Below are 21,209 nucleotides of genomic sequence, written 5' to 3' on the forward strand. Positions count from 1 at the left end.
ATGTCCTTTGTCTCGTGCAAGGAAATTTACAATAACCACAAGTAAGTAAAAAATTCTGGAGAGAACTGTTGTCTCAGGAGCAACAAGTCAGGAGATGCGCGAGTGTTAGCATCCTTTATTGCATTCTATGTCGATTTTAGCAGTTATATAATAATGGCACAACTCAAGATATGTTAAAGGAGGGATCTAAATATGCAATATTGACCCTGGAATGTCAATCTTATTCTTGTTGTTATTCTTGTTCTGGGATGTCCATCTTATTCTTGTTCAGTACCACCAGCGATGCTGTGATCAATCAGTTTAAGGGCTTATTTGCCCAATGGGGAGTACCAGACGAAATTGTCAGCGGTGACAATGGTCCGCAATTCTCCTCTGATCAGTTCCGCAAGTTTAGCCAAGAGTATGACTTCAAGCATACTACCACTAGTCCTTTTTATCCACAAGCAAATGGTCAATCGGAGAGTGGATTTCGCATTGGCAAGAAGATATTAAGACAGCGTGATCCCTTTGTTGCACTTATGTTATATAGAGCTACACCTCATACAGCCACTGGTGTAAGTCCTTGCCAGCTTATGATGGGAAGAGAAATTAACCCCTTCTACCTACTTTAGAATCCAACCTAAGGCCAGTTCTACCAAGTCATGAAGCAGTTACCAGGAAGGATGAGGAAACGAAAGCTGCTTACCGTCAGTACTTTGACCAGAGACATGGAGTGCGAATCCTTCCTGACCTACAGCCAGGCGACTCAGTGCGTCTGAAGTTGGATCAGCAGAAAGGATGGAAGACGGCTGGGAAAGTCATTGCAAGAAGCCTTACTCCTAGGTCATACGTCGTCCAGACGCCTTTAAGCGTGGTGCGTAGAAACCGCAGACACCCACGTCCAGCAACCAGTCCCGGTAGATTGGAAATACCTGATAAGCATGATTTGGATCAGGATTCAGAGACACCAGCTGAACCAGATCAACTACCGCAGATTGTGAAACCTTGCAGATTGATCCCAACAGTAACCTCCTCTGCAGAAACACAGTCCAGTCTACCACAGTTAGGACCTCAAGTGGTCGTGTCGTTAGGAAACCTGTCCGTTTTAGAGACTTTGTTTGATCAGAGTTTTTTTTTTCTTTGAACAGTTATTGACACATTGACTGATTAAGATGCAAGGCACTAAGCCAGTTGCTTTATACATTTTCATGTTCATGTTTGTATTCGCTAAGTTTTTAAGAGCTCAAAGGAGGGAGATGTCATGAGAGACTAGTTTTTGACCATGTTTGTTTGTTTATGTATTGCGCATGTGCGCCAGTAGTTTCCCGGACCTCATGGTTATTTCAATGGAAGTCTGAGTCGGAACGAAGATGTACACTTAGGTACTTAGGTGAAGATGTACTCACTTAATTAAACCATATTGTTCCTGTTTATTAACTGAGTGTTGATGTGCAACATCAACTGACAGTTTTTTCACTCAGAATTCCTTGCACCACGGGCAAGAAACCGTTAACAGATCTAGAAAGGAAGAAGCAAATCTCAATGCGAAGGCTCCCGGTGATGGAGGAAGTTACGGGCATCAAGGAATCCTTCGACCGCCAGAGCTTGTAGTGGGAACATCTCGAAGGGGCAGTACCAGGCGTATTCGTACAGTGTAAACGTGTCTCTCTTAGAATTAAGTTGCCTCAGGAATTTTGTAAATTGCAAGGAAAAAGCACTTGACATTGGCAATTTATGTGAGAAGTAATTCTTCACTTGACGTAATAGTTAAATCCAGGAAAGCACGTTTTATAGATAAGACAAAAAAACTAGAATTGGATTAAACAAACGTCATAAGTACGTGAATTGTGATCATCTGGCTGAGTGTAGTCCTGAGAAGGGATGTTTAAGGTGACATTGACGGACGTGTCGACAACCTGAGCGGAAGTAATCTCTACGGTCAAGTACTGATTGTGGATCGTCTCTTTGGGAAGGTTCTCCCATAACATAGCACCAGTAGTACTGTATGGTTAAGACTATCAGATCAGGGCTTTGGTAGTGCTTGATCAGTTTAATGGTAATGTTTATTGTAGTCTCTAATTCTTATGAAGGAATTACTCAAATTCAGGGCGAATTTGTACATTTAAGACTAATTTCAGTTGTTTGCCTCTTGGATCAAGGGTTTTCCAACCTAAATTTGCAAGAATATCAGTTGATCGAACGTCGTATTTCGCACTAGATGTCGCTCTGGCGGCTTGAGATTGTATGCGTTGCAGTTTATCCTTAAACGTATGGTTTTAACGTAGGTGGTTGGACTAATGATTATATATTACTTCCAGCGACTGGTTGGGAAAAACGGCCAAACACGTTTTAGGAGAGCGATACGACCGCTCGCCTTTTTACATATATCGTTTATATGCTTTTAAAAAGTACGTTTCTCATCAATAAGAACCCCTTAGCAAGTATGCTAATCGACTCGCGGCAGTTTTATTATCTATAAGAGTATCATGCAGCTGACATAAGGGGTGCTTACCATTTACATGGAAAACCCGGAAATTCCAGTTGGAAAATCAAATGGTACGCATCATTCCATTTGGAGTACTTCTGAAATTATAGGCTTCTGGTCAAGGTGATGCATTTTTACTTCTCCATTTGGCATTTACAGCTGATGTTCATACATTTTGCATGTTATCTATCTCCTGTTAAGACAAGCTAAATAATTTCGTATTTATGCCGAAAATTTCCACCCGGGTGGTTTGCGTAAATGGTAAGCACCCAAGGTGGTTTATTGTTCAGATTATAGGCAGACAAAGATTTGAAAAATTGAACAACTTAGAAACATCCGAACGAAACTAAATTAAGTAAATAAACTCTCGCGCGCACTAGAAGTAATTGGATCCCAAAACTGCAGAGGACAAACAAATGGATTGGCAATACAGTTTATTTTCCGTTCGGCCGATTCTCCTTTTCCAGTCAAGATATATATACATATATATATATATTTTTTTTGTTTTTGTATAAACTGAAATAAGCAAAGTATATACAAACGCTCAAAGTCAGAACGGGAGCAGGTGGCTTGTTAGGATACATGTTTGGTCAAATATTTAAATTCATAAATACACAGAAAAATGCGTTATAATTTTAGAATGGTTTGTTCATGGTTTTTTTTTTTTCAGTTTGAGACGCCGTAAAAATTTCTACTTAACACTGGCGCCTATATATCTTTAGGCCTCACGGAGGGAGCTTGTTAGAGAGACCGGGGCTTAATGGACGGGGAGCTTATGTCACTGATAATGAGATTGGGCAAAACCCTGAATAAGCGTTTCCAAAATGATATTACACATCTAACTGAAACATAGCACTAATAGATTGTGTATCGCGAATTCAAAGCCTTATGTTGCATAGACTGTGGTAAACAGTGTATACTCTTCTAAACAAGCAAAGTGGCCCGTTAGGGTGAGCTAAATGTCATATTTTTGCAGCAGGTGGAGTCCTAATTATATGTCATTTCCTAAATACACAGAGAGATGCTTTATTATTGGTAAATGGTTTATGTTTCTTCTTCTTTTTTTTTTAAGAGAATGAATCCACTTTTCTCGGCCATCAGTTTGAAATACATAACGAGGTTTCAGATAGACCAACAGATTTCAAAATGCACATCACTTTGGCATTTGCCATGTAACGAATTGAACTAATCTAGCTTTCACGCCTAACTCAATACTAATTCTCATTTTTTTTTCTTAAACGCCTGTCGACAACTTGAATTTAAGTCTGCACACACATTAAATGGTAAGCGCAACAAAGAACACATGATTCGGATCGATGACGTCATGGATGGCGATTTCTGTGAAACATTATGTTACATAGAGCCCAACTGCGTTAGTTACAACTTGAAGAAAACGCCGCGCGTAAATGGCAAATTTGGGTGCGAGCTGAGTTATTCAACCTTTTAAAGGAAAAAACAAACAAGCTGTAGCCAAATCCAGACTATATTTACCGCGGAGCAAAGGTATAAATGAGTACTGGTAATAAAATTAAAATTGGTAAAATGTTTGATGAGAGAACTTGTTAAGGTTGAAAAAAAGAAACGTCAAAATAAAAGACAGGAACTCAAAGGGCTGGTTCACACGGACAGCGCAAACGCAAGCAAACACGCGTGTAAACTACCACAACGCAAATACAAACGCATGCTTAAGCGCCAACGCAAGAAATAGAAAATTTTCTTTTCCTTGAGATGATTTTTGAAAACAGTTCACCAAAGGATATTTTTGGACCGAATATGAGCGATTTGTCAAATTGGTTGTTGACGGCCAATTCTCGATCCTTACAGGCAGCCGCTCTTAATTATTTCAACTGTTTTCTTAAGGTAAACGATGCTGGGACGACATTCAATTCTCGTACAGCAATTAACATCATGATTCCATGACTAAAGACGGACGTTACAAATTAAAATTATTTCATTGGGAATTATAAATTTTGGGGGTTAGTTTCCTTCGTTTCTTCTTGAAGTAGAAATTGAGAAGGAGATGCTATATTAATTATTTTGAGGAGTTAATTACGGCTTATTAAAGTGGAAGTGCAAACAGCCTGTCCACCCACGAAGCTGACATTATTTAGCAGGTGCAAAGGAAGTTCTTTTCTGGGGAAGATATTTCACCAATTCGCCGCTGCACGCTCAGTCTCTTATCGTCCGTTATGGCCAAATGGTGGCTTAATACTCTGGCCTTTTTGGCAAGTTTGAGCTTACTTTTATTCGCATTTGTGGTGGCAAACTCTGACTTCTGTGGGGCTGTTTTTGAATCTCAATTTAGTAAGTAGACTAAAGCTAATCGACCTGTTATGTCCTTTCTTCTTATTTGTCCAGACGCAAAGATTAAAATAATTCTATTTCCTTTTCTTAACAGACCATGCTCTAGTCGGCCACGCTATTAAAACGACTGTTGTTGGTGACGAGTTCGAATGCCAGCTAAAATGCATTGCCAATGGTAGTTGCAAGTCATTTAACGTGCACCCAAGCAGTTCCAAAGCAAACCGCCGCATTTGTGAGCTAAACAACAAAACTCGGCAGATGAAACCAAAAGATTTCAAACCGAAGAAAGGATCGACATACTATGGCTCTGTAAAGGTAAGACTAAACCAATATACCCACTAGTTGCTGGACCTTGTCATAACTAATTAGGACCTTAACATTTGAATAAGCCAACACGATTAAGAAGACGAATTCCAAATATCAAACCACTGAAAACGTCCGCAGAACTGTTATCTCTCTCTTTACTGATGCTTGCCAGCAGGTAAGGAGACTGTAGCGAAACAAGATTGGTGTAACAAGTGATTATCTGAAGCACGCTAACTAGATCTCGACACCGTTCAGTTTAGTGTAAACGGTAAACAAGCGTCATAATCCAATAATTCCTATAAGGCATTCAGCGGCCTTTTTTCATTTTTTCGCTGGTACTGAAACTCGTCCATGATCTTAGATAATGGCACATGTATTAAAATTTGCGTAGTTTGGCGCCGCTAAGAATTCAGCACAAGAACAAAACGGCAACCTCGTACGCCCTGAAACGTAAGGAAAAGAAAAACCTCCTTTAATTTTGCGCTAATTAAGGACTGCCCCAAGCGTTGCTGACAACTTTTTTTTGGTACTGACCAGTCCATACTTAACGCGGATTCCTTTCCTACAAAAGAATTACACTGTAATAGGCTATTTAGATTTATCGGATTTGAATAAAATTTGGGTCTAATGTTCGTCGCACATCATTGCACCAAATTAATCTTCATAATAATTAATAATGTTTTTTTTTGTGATGGTGCCGAGGTGTGTCGGGCTTAGTATATGCAATCGTATGATTAATTTTCACGCGTATGTATTTTCAAAGTTTTCCAAATTGCCCGAGTCGCGCAGCGACAAGAGTAATTTGCGTAAAAACACTCGCCCGCGTAAGCAAAACAAACAAACAATTCACCAGTTTCGTAGCGTACAAAACAGACAAAACGAGAAAAGTTGACTATTATAAAAGTAACAAACGGTGGCTTCAAAGAAGGAGCTTGCAGAGCATTTTCTTCCACTGTATTTGACCAGCTCCTTCCCCCATCAAAAGGGCACTGTTATTATGGTTCGTTTATCGTTCGTCAGTAGAAGACGCCGTAGCGAGGTGAAAGCACTTGGTCGCCGCCATGAATGACTTCAGTTTTTCATCCAGAGACACCCGATCAAGTTTTTAGCTTTTGACAAAAACAATCTTTGCTGTTTTTTGTAAGAAACGAAAGTTTACCTTTAGGAATTTCCTTTATAGCTGTAGCACTTGATTTCAAGTACTTTTGGCCGCACAATCCGGCTTAAATAGTCCAACTTAAAAGAACCTGAAAAAATTCGTTGTTGCTGCAGCAGCAGAAAACGAAGAAACCGACTAAATGTAGAAATGGCGTGCTCAGTCAATGAGGAGTAAGTATTCCCACCTCTCGGCGAATTAGGAGTGGGTAATTTTGCCCTCGGTGAAAGGGAAACTAAGAAACAAAAGCCTTCTGTTTCGACCAATAAGCATTCAATAATTTTGCCCTCTAGGTTATAAAATTTCAAAATTCCCAATATTTTTCCTTTGGTGTCTCAGCGGATGACAAACATCGAAAAGGTTTACAAACCATTTTCTCAGGAACCAATGGAAATATCAAGGAAGCCTCACACACTTCGTTAGCTTATTATCTTGTGATTGATAAAGTTTACTTTGTTTGGATATTTGCAATAACGCAAAGGTTCGTAATTCACTACAGTAAACAGTCAGTTATATATTCACTTTTCAGACTAAAGGCTTAAAAAAATCTCCATTTCAGATTATTCATTTATCTGTTTGGTGAAATTTTTGAAACCTGATGCAAATTTGCAGGAACGTCTCACATATTGCAATTCACTCACAACACAGGTGTCCTGCATTGACAATGGCCGACAGCGCCATGGACAGATGTCGACCGCAAGGAGTAGCGGCCATTGTCACCCGGGATACGCAGGGGAAAAATGCGCTGGTGAGTAACACTTCTACATTCATGCGACGAGTAATCATTATTTTGGGTGTTTAAGTTTGACCAAAAAAATCCTCGCCTGGCAAGCCTCAATCTCATACCCAGTTGTTTGTCTTCACTTCCGAATAGTTCGAAGGTTTGGTACGAGATTAGGTAGCACTAAGTGAAGTGGTAAGATTGTAAATTGAAAGCTTCAGGAAAACACAAAGGAGCAAGAAGCTGTAGACAGTTTGTACTCAGGGCGCCTTTAATATTGGTACTTATATGTTGTAGTTAGATTCTAGGAAAAGGCGAAGACCTGCTATATGATGGCAATTATTAAGGTCCTCCGAACAGATATCTACCAAAAAGAACTGCTGGAAGCCTTGACAGCAGAGGAAGAACGTTTGGCTGTAGACCTGTAGACCTCTCAACAGAAGATGTTTTTTTGTGAATACTGCTGAAGTGGTTGATGTCAGTGATTTCCCAAGTAATATTTTTGCAGCTATGGAAATACAAGGAAAGACCTTAAAAATGCAGATTGACTCTGGTACATCATGCAATGTACTTCCAAAGGAATACCTTCCAGAAGGAGCAGAGGTTCAGAAGACAAACAAGCTGATGACAGCACTTGGAATTCCAGCACTTGGAACAGCAAGAATCAGCATGCGCAATCCTAAGACTAGAAAGAAATACAACGCTGAGTTTGTTGTAGTGGATGGCAGTTATACACCATTACTAGGAGCTCGTGCTGCACAGCAGATGGGTTTCATTGTAGTCCAACATCACAATATCCAGCTCTTGAGCAACAGTGAAGTCTTCACTGCCTCACCGAGTAGTTCTCTTACTAAGGAGCAGGTGTTAACCGACTTTGGAGACATCTTCAAGGGACTTGGAAAAATGGACGGAAAGTTACACTTAGAAAAAAATGAATCTGTCCCACCAGTTATAATGCCTCCCCGCAGAGTACCTGTGGCGTTGAAAGGAAAGTTCAAAGACCAGTGTTGGTGTCTTAGAGAAAGTTGAAGAGCCAACTAAGTGGGTGTCCAGTGCAGTGGTCACAGCAAAAGCGAATGGGAAAGTCAGAGTTTGCATCGACCCCAGACCTCTGAATGAGGCACTCAGTCGAAGCCACTATCCTTTGCCTGTCATTGATGACATTCTTCCTGAACTTTGGAAAGCACGAGTCTTTTCCAAAGCAGATATGAAAGATGGCTTCTCCAGATCGAATTAGATGATCAGTCGAGCCGCCTAACTACATTTCACCATGGGGCAGACATCGGTGGTTAAGGATGCCGTATGAAATAAGCCCAGCACCTGAATACTTTCAGCAAAAGCTAGATCAAAACCTGGAAGGATTACCTGGAGTCTACAGAATAGCAGACGATTTGCTGATTACAGGTCAAGGTGACACCAAGGAAGAAGCAGACAAGGATCATGATGCAAACCTTGTACGCCTACTACAAAGATGCAGAGACAGGAAAATCAAATTAAACAAAGCCAAGTTCGACTTCAAATGCAGCCAAGTACGATTCATTGGACATCTGTTAAGCAATGAAGGAGTCAAACCCGACCCCAAGAAGATTGAGGCCATTGTGAAAATGGAAGCCCCCGCTGATGTCCAGGGTGTACAGCGTCTCATTGGCATGGTTAAGTACCTTTCGAAGTTTCTCAGTAACCTGTCAGCGTTATGTGAGCCTCTCCGCAAACTAACACACAAGGGCGTTGAGTGGCAGTGGACACAGGAACAAGAGGATGCCTTCCAGTCTCTAAAAACTGCTGTTACACAAGCCCCAGTTCTTAAGTATTTCAGTCCTCAAGCTCAAACTGAAGGAAAAGGTGATGCATCTCAAAATGGCCTTGGATTTGTTCTAATGCAAGAGGGTCAGCCGGTTACATATGCAAGTCGTGCACTCACTCCAGCGGAGCAGAGATATTCTCAGATCGAGAAAGAGCTTCTGGCTCAAGTCTTCGGGCTAGAACACAATCACCATTACACGTATGGAAGACGAGTGATTTTGTGGACTGACCACAAACCTCTGGTATCAATTAACAAGAAACTCCTTGTTTCAGCACCAAAGCGTCTACAGCGACTGCTGCTTCGACTCCAGCAGTATGATGTTGACTTGAAGTATAAACCTGGTTCTGAGATGTACTTGGCTGATACCTTATCAAGAGCTTCTTTAAAGAACATCAGTCAGTCTAAAGTACAGGAGGAAACGGAGTCCATTCATGCAGCTGATTTTCTCTCTATCTCCGAGCCTCAGCTAACAGAAATTCAAGCAGAAACAGCTCAAGATGACACTCTCCAACAGTTGAAGAAGACCATCATCAGTGGATGGCCAGAAACGAAGAGAGAATTCCCTGTGTCTCTCCACCCGTACTTCCTAGTTAGAGATGAGTTATCAGCACAAGATGGTCTTATCTTCAAAGGACAGCGTTGTGTCATCCTCTTGAATCTACGTGCAAGAATTAAAGAGAAGTTGCATGGAGCTCACACTGGAATTCAGAGCTGCCTTCGCAGGGCTAGAGAAACTGTGTATTGGCCAGGAATGAACTCAGAACTAACTGATTACATTTCAAATGCAATATCTGCTATTGTTATCAGTCAAGCCCACCAAAAGAGCCTCTCATCTGTCATATGAAATTGCTGATCGCCCTTGGCAGAAGATTGGAGTAGCTGTTTTCACACTAGATGATACAGACTATCTCTGTGTTGTTGACTACTACTCAAGTTACTTTGAAACTGACAGACTAGAAAGCAAGACTGCAGCAAACATAGCAAAGAAACTCCGCAAGCAGTTTTCAGTCCATGGAATTCCAAATCAGCTAATCAGTGACAACATGCCATTCAACTCTCAGGAATTCAAAGACTTTGCAGCCAGCTACGAGTTCGAAGTCATCACAAGTTTGCCTGGCTATCCCCAGAGCAATGGCAAAAAGTCGAAAACACCATCAAGACGACGAAAACCATCATGATGAAAGCCAAGCAAGCCGGCACAGATGTTTACTTGTCCCTGTTGGATTGGAGAAATACTCCTACTGAAGGAATGTCAAGTTCTCCCGTCCAAAGGATGTTCGGTCGCAGAACAAGAACACTGCTTCCCACCAGCAGTTCTTTGCTAAAGCCAAAGGTCCAAGAAGATGTGAAGGGGAAACTGATCAAGCAGAAGTCCAAACAAACCAAATACTACTACCGGATCAGCAAAGAACTTCCACTTTTACAGTCAGGAGAGATTGTGCGAGTCGCCCCTAAACAAGGTGACAGAGAACGGAAGTAGTTCAAAGCGCGTGTTGAAGAACAAGTTGACATTCGGTCGTACGAAGTCCGGACTGAAGATGGCAAACTGTACAGAAGAAATCGTCGACATCTTCGCCAGTCCAAGGAACCATTTGGTCAGTCGGCTGAAACCAGACCTGTCGTGCAACCCCAACACAACCAGACGGGCACATCACCCACAACGGCTGAACCAACCACACCCAAAGCCACAGGTCAACCAGTCCAAAACACCCCTGTTGATATACCCAAGCAAGCAGAGCCGGAGACAGCGTCCCAAGCCAGGAGCCACCTCCCACAACAAAGCCAACCACAGTTGTGACAAGGGGGGACGAGTCTCAAGGGCACCACAGTACTTACAGGACTTTCTTTCAGTCAGATAAGGACTTTAGAACACTACCCTTGACCAAGTTTTTTATTATTACCACACAAAGTTAAAGTTGAAGTTAAGAGACCGTTATTTGTTATTTCAGTAAATTCTTTATTACAGAGTTCAGAGACACTGACATTATTCGTTTCAGTCCGTTATAACAACCTCATTTGCGAGTACTGCGTTTAGTGTACAACTTTCTTATTTTTTTCGAAAAAGGGAAAGGTGTGACGTCATGCTAGTCACGTGACCTCTTGGCCATGTGCTTGCTTTGTTTTAATAAAGCATGGAGTTGTTGTTTTAGTATGACTGTTGGTCGTCTATTTCTCACTCGTTTGCGCTCCTAGAATAGCGTAACGTTACAGAAATGTTCTTCAGCTTTGTTCAGACTTTTCCATAAGAGATATTCATAGTTGGCCCCAACGATAAGAAACATGAAATAAGTCAAGTAATTCTCTCGTTCGTCCTCTGCAAAACCAACCTCTTAGGGGCTGTTTACATGGAGGAGGGCGGATCATCCTAGCGCCACATGTTTTCTGTATTCAGTTTACATGCATAAGGTTGTACTTCAACCTAGCGCTAGGAGGATCATCCTAACAATAGGATCTTCCAGTCTCTGAGATAGGAAGATCCTAGCGTAATGTAAACTACCGTCGCTCGGAAGGTCGGAAGGTCCTGGTGCTAGGGACCAAAAAGAACAAACATGGCGGCGGCTGGGCATTCAGCTGCTAAAGTCCGACACGTTTTTTGCTTTTTCCACTTGGCAGCCACCTCGACCGACTTTCTGCATGTAAACCAAACGAAAATTTGTTTCACCACGTGGGAGCTTCCCAGTGCTTGGATCTTCCTCCCTACATGTAAACAAGCCCTTAGTTTTTCATATAACGTGGGATCAGGTCCAAAGCAGCGATCTTTTAAGATCTTTTAAGAACGCTTTAAAAAGGCTTAAAGGCTAATTTACATCTCATATCATCATCATCATCATATATTTATTTATCCTCGGACTTTACAGTAGCTTAATGCGGCTAATATCTCCGAGCATTTTCCCATCCAACCATGCGAATATACGTACAAAGACCGGACCACAACACCGGGAACTACGTCCCGTACTATTTGCGAACAGTGAGTGGGTTCTTTAACGTCCCACAGAGTTATTTACAAACAAGGTTTGTGAGACGGGGCCTACAGTTTATCGTCCTCAACCGAGAAGACTAGAAAGTCTAACCATTTTCAGATGTCAGAGCAAAGGCAGCACTTTCTCCTGAGTTATTTAAAGACCCTGAGTTGTGGTCCAGCCGGTGTTTGAACCCGCGACCTCCCTTACGGTAGTCCGGCACTCTACCAACTGAGATAACCGGTCGGCGGTCTACATATTACAATAATGCAGGGTGAGAATCAGCACCATTAGAAACACCTGTAGCACGGCCACAGATTTTTAACAAATTCGCCAGCTCAGGCATGGTGTTTATCAAATTGGACCACATTGGCCCGATTAATCAACACGTGTAAAATAGCCTTAAGCTTGACTAGATCACAAAGCAACCACTCTTAGAAGGAGTTAAGACTCATACACAACTAACTTCAAATTATGATTTGGGAATTGGATCAGATTTCCTTTATTTTAGAAGCTATCCAGACCCTAAATAGCTCTAATGTACTTGACGAGTTTGTGGGTTAATTTTACTCAATATCCCCTTGATATTAGTAGTTTTTAATTAACTAAAAGATCTACGACGTTTTTTACAGATACCAACGAGTGTGCTACAGGAAAACACAAGTGCAGTGTTCATGCTGTGTGCAGTAATACCAGGGGATCATACAAATGTACGTGTAAAGCGGGATATTACGGAGATGGAAGAGATTGTGAACCAGGTAAGGTTAAATGGGCAACTTAAAGGAATGTTTAAGAAACATAAGCCACATGTCGTTTGTGGCATACGGACATGAAAATTGTGCATGGAGACATGCCTTGTAATAAGGTCGATGCAGTTATAATAATTTGGATTTTTAAGGTTAAGATGAGTTTGACCTTTAAAAAGCCTTTTAATTTTAACTTTTCACGAGTAAACCTGGATGCAGCTTTTCACGCTTGACACAAAAATCCTTTCAATTTTCGTTGGGCATTGTTAACTAATAAGTCTTGAGGGATAACTGATTCAAAAGACAAATTGTGTGCGCGTAAAGGAGGCTAATAAGGGGTTTAAGCTACACACGCGTGCGTAATTTGCACACACCTTAGCTACGAAGGAAGGGGGCGTCAGCTGGATGAACCCGAAATTCTATCAAAATCGCGCACGCACTACACTGAAGGTGAAAGTGCGAACTAAAATCGCGCTGGCACGATTTAGATCCCGCAGCAAACATTTTTGTCTCAAAAATTTTGCGTCGTGATCTGCCTTGAAATTTGCATTTATTCTGTTTTTCTGTGGAGTTGAGATATCATCGTGGTGATCGCCATGACGTGACAACTGGCCTTAAAGAATTTCTTGATGGCAGAGATGTAAACATACCCATACATTGCCTACATGATCAGAAATGCCTTTTTGCAGTTTTTCATTGTGCTTCATCCACTAAAAGGAAAGAAACCCTTGGTGGCACTACCCATTAAGAGCCACTTGCAATGTTTAATAATATGCATTTAATAACCGTGCACTTGTATATTTTGTGTTGCAGTTTCGTCATGCAAGGAAATTTATGACAAAAAGTTGTGAGTAACAGTACGCCATCTTAAAAATACCTTACAAGCAAGCATTAATTTAAGAGCACGGGGTGACACTGAGTGGTACTCTTATCATTAAAGAAGGAGCTTTGTTCTGGTTCGCATTGCAAAAGTCACATCAATTTGTAAAGATTGGATTTTAAACCATTATATTTTTTTTACGTTTGATTTTCATATGGGCTTATATGGGTGGTCATCTAAAATTTAGCAGTTGCTTTCGCTGATTAACTTGTTGGGATCTTTCGATATTTTGAACAGCACTATTAAGCACAGCAATGTCACAAAAAACTAAATAAAAATTACTGTTCAAGTCACATTATATTGATCTCCGTTCAAGACATTTGCTATGGGTGCTAACTTAATATGTAAATAACTTAGCGAGGATAGAATCTGATTGCACGTTCAAAATCGGCTTCCGTTCACTGTTACAAAGGAACTCGTGAATGAGGAAATTGACAAATGTTATTAAATGGCTGGCTCCGCGAGCGGGCAAGATGAGTCAAATCCTGCGCTGTGATTGGCTACCCGAGCGGGCAAGATGGAGCTATCTTGCCCGCTCGGGATTACCCGTTGCCCGTCCACTTGGCATCGAAAGTTTAATCCCGAGCAACAATGCAATCTTTTCTTCGATTTTCTTGTTGTTCTGGGGGAAAACGCTCACTAAAATGTTCGGTAAACTCTCAACATTTACCTAAAGGAAAGGAAAGAGAATGGAATCCTCCTGGTGTAGTGAAAATTTTGTTTCAGCTACAATGAATGTGAGTTGAATCGGTGAGTTGCTCTGTGTGTAGTATTTTAGATAGAGTTGATTTTGTCAGTAAAACTCATGGTCTCAAGTCGAGTGCCAAATTGATAAGTTCTCTAGGTTTGCAATGACTGTATTTAAATCATAGCGTAGTGAAAGTTGCGTTAAGTGTTTAGAGCAGGTCAGAAAAGCGTTTTTCTCAAGTTCGCCGAGGAAGCTCACGTTTTTAATTTAGCCTCGTCTTGCTTGTTGAAGTTTCGCCCAGTTTTCTGATTTACCCTCTCTATTTTTCGGCTTATGTGTGCATATAATTTCAAAATCTATTGTTTTATTCAAGAATTAATGATTGGAAGCCGAAAACTGTGTAAAAATGTTTATTATTTACGCCACTGCGCGATCGGCTGAAAATGACCAGTTTGCCGGATTCTATTCAAATCTTCCCGCTCTTGCGAAAATCTAAATTTTTCGTTCTCAATAATTATATACTCCCTTTAATCCATTATAAAGTTAGAGCCTTAAGATAGTTTAGGATTCCTTCTTTCCACGATTACATGCTAATCCAAAAATGCACTGAAAATAAATCTTGCACCGGCCGGCAATGAAGAATTTCTTTCCGAGCAGCACAGTTTCATGTCCTGTTTTGTTTTGTTTTTCTAGTTTTAACTTGAAGGTAAAGCCATATAATAAATCCTTTATTGACCAAGCTTGTTTGGTCAAGATGGCTGGATATTGGCCTTGTTTTTTTTTTGCGTCTCGGTCCATAAAAACGCAAAAAAAGAACGGGGCCAATATCCAGCCACCTTGACCTCACGCTTGGTCAATAACGCATGTATATTATATGGCTGGCTCCGCGAGTGGGCAAGATGAGTCAAATCCTGCTGTGTGATTGACTACCCGAGCGGGCAAGATGGAGCTATCTTGCCCGCTCGGGATTACCCGTTGCCCGTCCACTTGGCATCGAAAGTTTAAATCTGAGCAACAATGCAAGCTTTTCTTCGATTTTCTCGTTGTTCTGGGTGAAAACGCTCACTAAAATGTTCGGTAAACTCTCAACATTTACCTAAAGGAAAGGAAAGAGAATGGAATCGTCCTGGTGTAGTGAAAATTTTGTTTCAGCTACAAGAAATGTGAGTTAAATCGGTGAGATGCTCTGCGTGTAGTATTTTAGATAGAGTTGATTTTGTAAAACTTATTGTCTCAAGTCGAGTGCCAAATTGATAAGTTCTCTAGGTTTGAAATGACTGTATTTAAATCATAGCGTGGTGGAAGTTGCGTTAAGTGTTTAGAGCAGTTCAGAAAAGTATTTTTCTCAAATTCGCCGAAGAAGCTCACGTTTTTAATTTAGCCGCGTCTTGCTTGTTGTAAACAACAAAATCTTATCAAAGTTTCGCCCAGTTTTCTGATTTACCCGCTATTTTTTTGTTTGGGTTATGTTTGCATGTAATCTCAAAATCTATTGTTTCATTCAAGAATTAATGATTGGAAGCCGGCCCATAAAAACGCAAAAAAAAGATTGCATTCTTGTTGTTGAATCGGTGAGTTGCTCTGTGTGTGTAGTATTTTAGATAGAGTTGATTTTGTAAAACTTATTGTCATATCATAGCGTAGTGAAAGTTGCGTTAAGTGTGAAGAGCAGTTCAGAAAAGTGTTTTTTCTCAAGTTCGCCGAAGAAGCTCACGTTTTTAATTTAGCCCAAGGTGCACTATTCAGTTATGGATGAACGCGGGAGGTTGCTTAAAGCGCATTTTTGTTATTTATTATTGCTTTTTTTAAAGTTATACTACAGCTACTACAAAACAAAACAAAAAAGACGACAGAAACTATAAAAACATACAAGTACACTAAGATAGCGTAAGAGTTGTTCGAGGCTTAGCCGACTCCAGCTTCTTGCGTGCACGCAGAGGAACCAATCAAAGCGCGCTCTTTGCGATAGTTGTGTTAATAATAATAATAATAATAATAATAATAATAATAATAATTATAATAATAATAATCTCTTTATTAAAATATTCTAAGGAAAATCGATATCAACAATAATAATAATAATAATAATAAAGATAATAATAAAAAAGAGATTATTAAATTATATTAATAATAATAATAATAAAAATAAATATAATTAATTAAAAAAATATTAATCTTTATTAATATATTTACAAGTTAAAAGTTCTAATTGACATTAACATATTCCAAGCTATTTACAAGTAAAAGAAAAAACAAGTCATAAACTTTCAAAAAGCTATTCTTATTATTAATAACAATAATAATAATAATAATAATAATAATTATTATTATTAGTATTATTATTAGTATTATTATTATTATTATTATTATTATTGTTATTATTATTATTGTTATTATTATTATTATTATTATTATTATTATTATTATTATTATTATTATTATTATCTGTTAATAATTGACCTCAAAAAATACCTCATGGGCATCAGAACCCTGGGCCCAATTGTTCGATCAAAGCCCGATCAAACTAATCCTGGATTAATGTAAACTTTGATTCGATTTTAATTACTAATCATTTAAGATTCTTCCAAAGATTTTTGTCCTTCAAATTTTTGACTTAGACTTGTCTTTAACATTAGCTTAAAATTAGCTTTAAAAAATCACTGTAATGAGCGAGATAAATACCTCGCTTAACTTTTAATCGTGGACTAGCGTTAATCGGCTTTCAAACAACCGGGCCCAGTTGTTTAAAGACTAATTAAGCTTACCCCAGGCTTGGGATGTCAACCTTGATTACATACACACAAATATATATACCTTATTGGCCCCAAGTGGGCTTTTCAAAATAAAGTTCAATTTCAATCACTTAGATCAAGTTTAAACACTTATCAATGAAATTCGTCCCGCCTTTCAAGAGCATTTTTGGCGAGCACGATGAAAACCTCGGTCTATTTTTAATTGTGGATCAGAGTTAATTGGCTTTCTAGCAACTGACGCTGTTTATAAGCAGCCATTTTCAAGTTATTCGCGACAAATGAACATATGTCTTATCTGCTACATCTGTTTTACAGCGGCGATGAGAGCAAAGCCTACAATATGATAGTGGGGAGTCAAATCATTAGCGTTTACTGCCATATGGTTGATGCCCACCCTGCAAATGGAAACTGCACAAAAGGTGGATGGACGCTGGTCATGAAGATTGACGGAAATAAGGTACTGCCAGAGTAGTTTACATCAAGACTTTGTTAAATAATTGGTTAAAATACCGTTTTCATTATTTTTGTAATATCTGGTTACTGGTTTGTGATCATGCTGAGGCCAAATTAGGCGAAGCTGTAATCTGCGGGAACAGTAGATTGTATGTAAGTTATTTCCACGTCATTGAGAGAAAGTAAGGGCCTTATGCCTTTAGATGCGCAACGCGTCTCACATAGAATGAATAAAAATCAAAACATGCCTACGGTCGCAAATGCGCCTTTATAACTGCAGTAGATTTAAGGGACACCCAACGACACCTTTTAAGTAAAATATTTAAACTTTACTGTTGTCTCCTATGTTCCCAGGTCGTTTGAAAGCCTTTAAAGGCTTATTTGTATAAGCTAATACATGTTGATCTGCTCGAATGCTTTAGGTGAAAATTTAAGTTGCTGAAAGTTTTACGAAACCGAATCTTATATCTCAAAGTCTGCCCACCGTAGTTACTGGCTTTAGGAAATTGTTAGCTAACCTTTTTCTTCGTATTTTTAACGAAATACTTGCCAGCTGAAAACAAAAGAAATTAGTTTACCTGTGTTACGAATTTTTGAGCCGACACTTTGCCGAAGAAAACTTTCTTTAAAATCAAATCCGAATTTCTGTGGTGATTAACTGAATCCGAAGTGATATCCACCTGAAATTTTGGTTAATCTTCGATTACATGACGTCAGAGCGAACAGTAGTAGGTGACGATACAGGGGCGGATCCGGAAAATCGAGACAAAGGGGGTTGTGTGGCGAGAGCACAAAATAATGCTAAAAATACCATCTCTCAAGCAAGTTTTCAAATCACAAAGTAAAATTTTAAGTCAATGTTAAAAGCCAGTCTGAAGTCAATCACCATCCTTGGCATGTTTTCGAAAATAATGCTCTTAAAGTTTATTTATACTTGTTGAGTTTTGTTTCTTTATCAAGTGCTAAACTTCAGGTTAACCTGAGTTTATAAAGAACTGTCATAAGTTGCCTTTGGAACAACCGCAAAATACTCGACTTTTTTCACGTTTCTGTATTTTGGCAGTCAGCCGGTTGTCGCCGTAAACCAATTATAATTGACGGCAGTAAAACACGCAAATCGTTCGTTGGGTTGTGAAGTTCAGAGTCCGTATATTGTTGGAAGGCACAGTAACAACTGTGCAACAGGCTATCCTTGAATATTTGTACTATTATTCGGAAAGGAAACCTTTCACTACCATTTTGAACGCTTAGAAATTTAAGCTGCAGAAAGTTTTAGGAAACCGAATCTTATTTCCTCTTCTCAGAGTAACCAACTGTTGCTGGCCTTACGAAAATGCTACGCACCAGGGAAGATTAATGCGTTCATCACTAAGTTTTCAGGATCAGTGGGACAACTCCGTGGTTTTGGAATAAATGAGGCAGATTCATTAATCGTACTTGATTTGGCAAGTGATTGTTTAATAATGTGAACTTTTTATCTGTAGAAAACCTTTCACTACGATTCCATCCTTTGGACGGATAAAAGCACTTTCAAACTTGCTGGAGGAAAGACTGGATTCGACACAGAAGAGACAAAAGTACCAACCTACTGGAACACCTCCTTCTCCAAGATCTGCCTCGGTATGAAGGTCGGCCAACAGATCAGGTTTATTGTCATAAATAAGCAGGCCAGTTCGTTGTATTCACTGATCGCTGATGGACAGTACCGGGCCACCCAGTTGGGTCGTGACAAGTGGAAGTCGCTGATTGGTTCTCAGGCATCCATGCAGCGCAACTGTAACCGGGAAGGCTTTAACGTTGTGAGTGACATACGTCACCTTGCTAAGGCAAGAATTGGTATCATTGGTAACAACGAAAATGACTGCACATATACTGACTCCAGAATTGGATTTGGAGGTGGTGGGGAACCTAACTACGATAACACGTGTGGAAACGAGGCTTTAGCTACACACGGGGCGGACAATGGGGACAAAAGCATCATGACCATGGGATTCATCTTTGTGCAGTAAAAAGGGAACTACAGAAGAGCGAAGTTAACTAAGTTTATTTGAATTTAAGCCTAGGCGTAGTATTCGCTCAAACTGGTAGTTTTGTAGAGGCCGATTTTCAATGTATAGTTTTTGGTTACAGAACTGCTGTTAGATGATAAAATTGTCAATGGTGAAAAATATTTACAGCGCAATTTTTTGGGGTTAAATTAGTTAAAGGAATTTTACTTGGTGTTGGGACTTATTACAAATTATATCTCGTTTTGGGGAATATCACAGAAAAGACCAGTTGACTCATTTCCTTCGTTATGCAGCCCTCTAGAGATAACACCTTGTAGTTCGACTTAGTTGTTTTAATGTCTGATTAACGTATAAATTCTCTTGTCATGAATGTGGTAAGAGCAACTGTTCTTTTCCGCGTAAACACTTTTAATCACAAAGATATTTTCAATTAAGTTTCCTACAAATGATAACACCTTGTTTACCTTACTTTTGTTGAGTTTTTAATCAACTTGACCTTTCGTCGGTTCTTTCCAGGAAATAGCTATTGCTCTTACTTTTAGTCATTTTTAGTAGAGTTTCTCGGGTTCTTTTGCCGAAGTCATGGTAGTTGATGTTCATCTTAAAGATGAAGATATCCAAATACAATATCTGTAATTTTAAGTTGTTTTTGAAAGTAAATACTATGATCTTAGGGTGATTATGAAGATAAATATCAATTTTTGTAATCCTGCTATCAACCACGTACTGAATATATAATTTGAACTCTAGATTTTGTTGACGACGTACTCTTTTAATTTATGGAAACGTCTGACCAATCATTTTCGATGAAGAAGGCTAACACCTTCAACGAATCGACTACTTGTACAATTTTTAAACAACAACTTTGAGTGTTTTTCAGATTACCTTTGTGAAACATTAGCTTACTGTATAAGTCTGAACTTTGTAATTTTATATATTGGTCACCCTGTTTTGTATTGACTGGACAACCCAAGCTTCATGGTGATCTCTCGCTAGAAAAATGTCTTAGGCTCAGCTAACAGATCGAAGATATGGATGCAAATAAGCTTCTTGCAGCCAATCATAGAAGGCTTGCGTAAGATTTAGTTTGTGTTGAGCAGATGGTTGTCTAGCCAGTATAAAAATGGGTGCTTTCTAGTTTAGCGCTGAATTGAGTGTAAAGCAGAGTAAGCTGAACTGTTGCAAGTTCGTAAGGCAATAAAGGAGAGTCAACTGAGAAGCTATTGGATCTTTTGTTGAGTGAACACCGCTAGTTCTCCAAAAGGTCGTTCAACGCTACTTCAGAGAACATAAAAAAGAGTTTTATAAGATTCCTGTATAGTAGATCGGTTGTATTTGCCGGTGCAAAGACGCGACAGATTTGAACAACAACAAAATCCTTCTAAGCAGGCATCAGCCGATGAGAAGGAAAGAAAAAGGGGAATCCAGTTACGCTTCTTGTTCCATTTAGCCAAATGTTTTGTTTGGAAATTCAGGGAACATACCATGTCAACTGAAAATGTATTTTTTGCATTCGTAATGTTGCAATGATGACGCTAGAAGTAAACTAATTAAAAACGCAAATATTGTGCACGTGCATGAAATGGTCACTTTCGTTGTGCGGTTCCCAGCTTATTGTTTGCATTTCCATATTGCCAGCGGTAAAACAGAGGTATGGTAGTACCTTTTAGGGTATTGAGCCGAAAAATATAAATGGAGGTAAAATGTCAGCCAACTACTTTTGGTCCCTCTTAGGGGTAAAAAGATTTTCGGTTAGTAGTAAGAGAGGGTCAAAGATAAGCCTCGTTAGTGGATCCCCCTGGATCCCCTTGGATCCCCTTAATTAATATTCCTAAGTGTCGAGGTTTACTAATGAGCGTCACTCTTGCACAAAGGAAACAATAGACATGCCCAGGCTTGCCCACTCTATACCCACCCTGATTGGATCTTAAGATTTATATTGTCTGTTTTGAATAAAAAGCGGGT

General features: G+C 39.5%; 2 protein-coding genes across 2 annotated transcripts; both read left to right on the forward strand.

Annotated features, from left to right (window-relative positions):
- On the forward strand, positions 1-1,123 carry LOC146471411 (uncharacterized). Its single transcript, XM_085120903.1, has 3 exons — positions 1-41; positions 272-498; positions 612-1,123. Exons 1-3 carry the CDS (start codon positions 1-3, stop codon positions 1,121-1,123), a joined length of 780 nt encoding a protein of 259 aa, XP_084977029.1.
- A 3,446-nt stretch (positions 1,124-4,569) lies between these two features.
- LOC146471412 (uncharacterized) lies at positions 4,570-20,430 on the forward strand. The gene is made up of 7 exons (XM_085120905.1): positions 4,570-4,768; positions 4,863-5,083; positions 6,879-6,978; positions 12,348-12,473; positions 13,275-13,308; positions 17,098-17,239; positions 18,720-20,430. Exons 1-7 carry the CDS (start codon positions 4,654-4,656, stop codon positions 19,242-19,244), a joined length of 1,263 nt encoding a protein of 420 aa, XP_084977031.1. The 5' UTR covers positions 4,570-4,653; the 3' UTR covers positions 19,245-20,430.
- The last annotated feature ends 779 nt before the right edge of the window (positions 20,431-21,209 follow it).

This window comes from Pavona decussata, unplaced genomic scaffold (assembly GCF_977016875.1).
Source record: "Pavona decussata unplaced genomic scaffold, jaPavDecu1.1 SCAFFOLD_104, whole genome shotgun sequence".
NCBI classification, from domain to species: domain Eukaryota; kingdom Metazoa; phylum Cnidaria; class Anthozoa; order Scleractinia; family Agariciidae; genus Pavona; species Pavona decussata.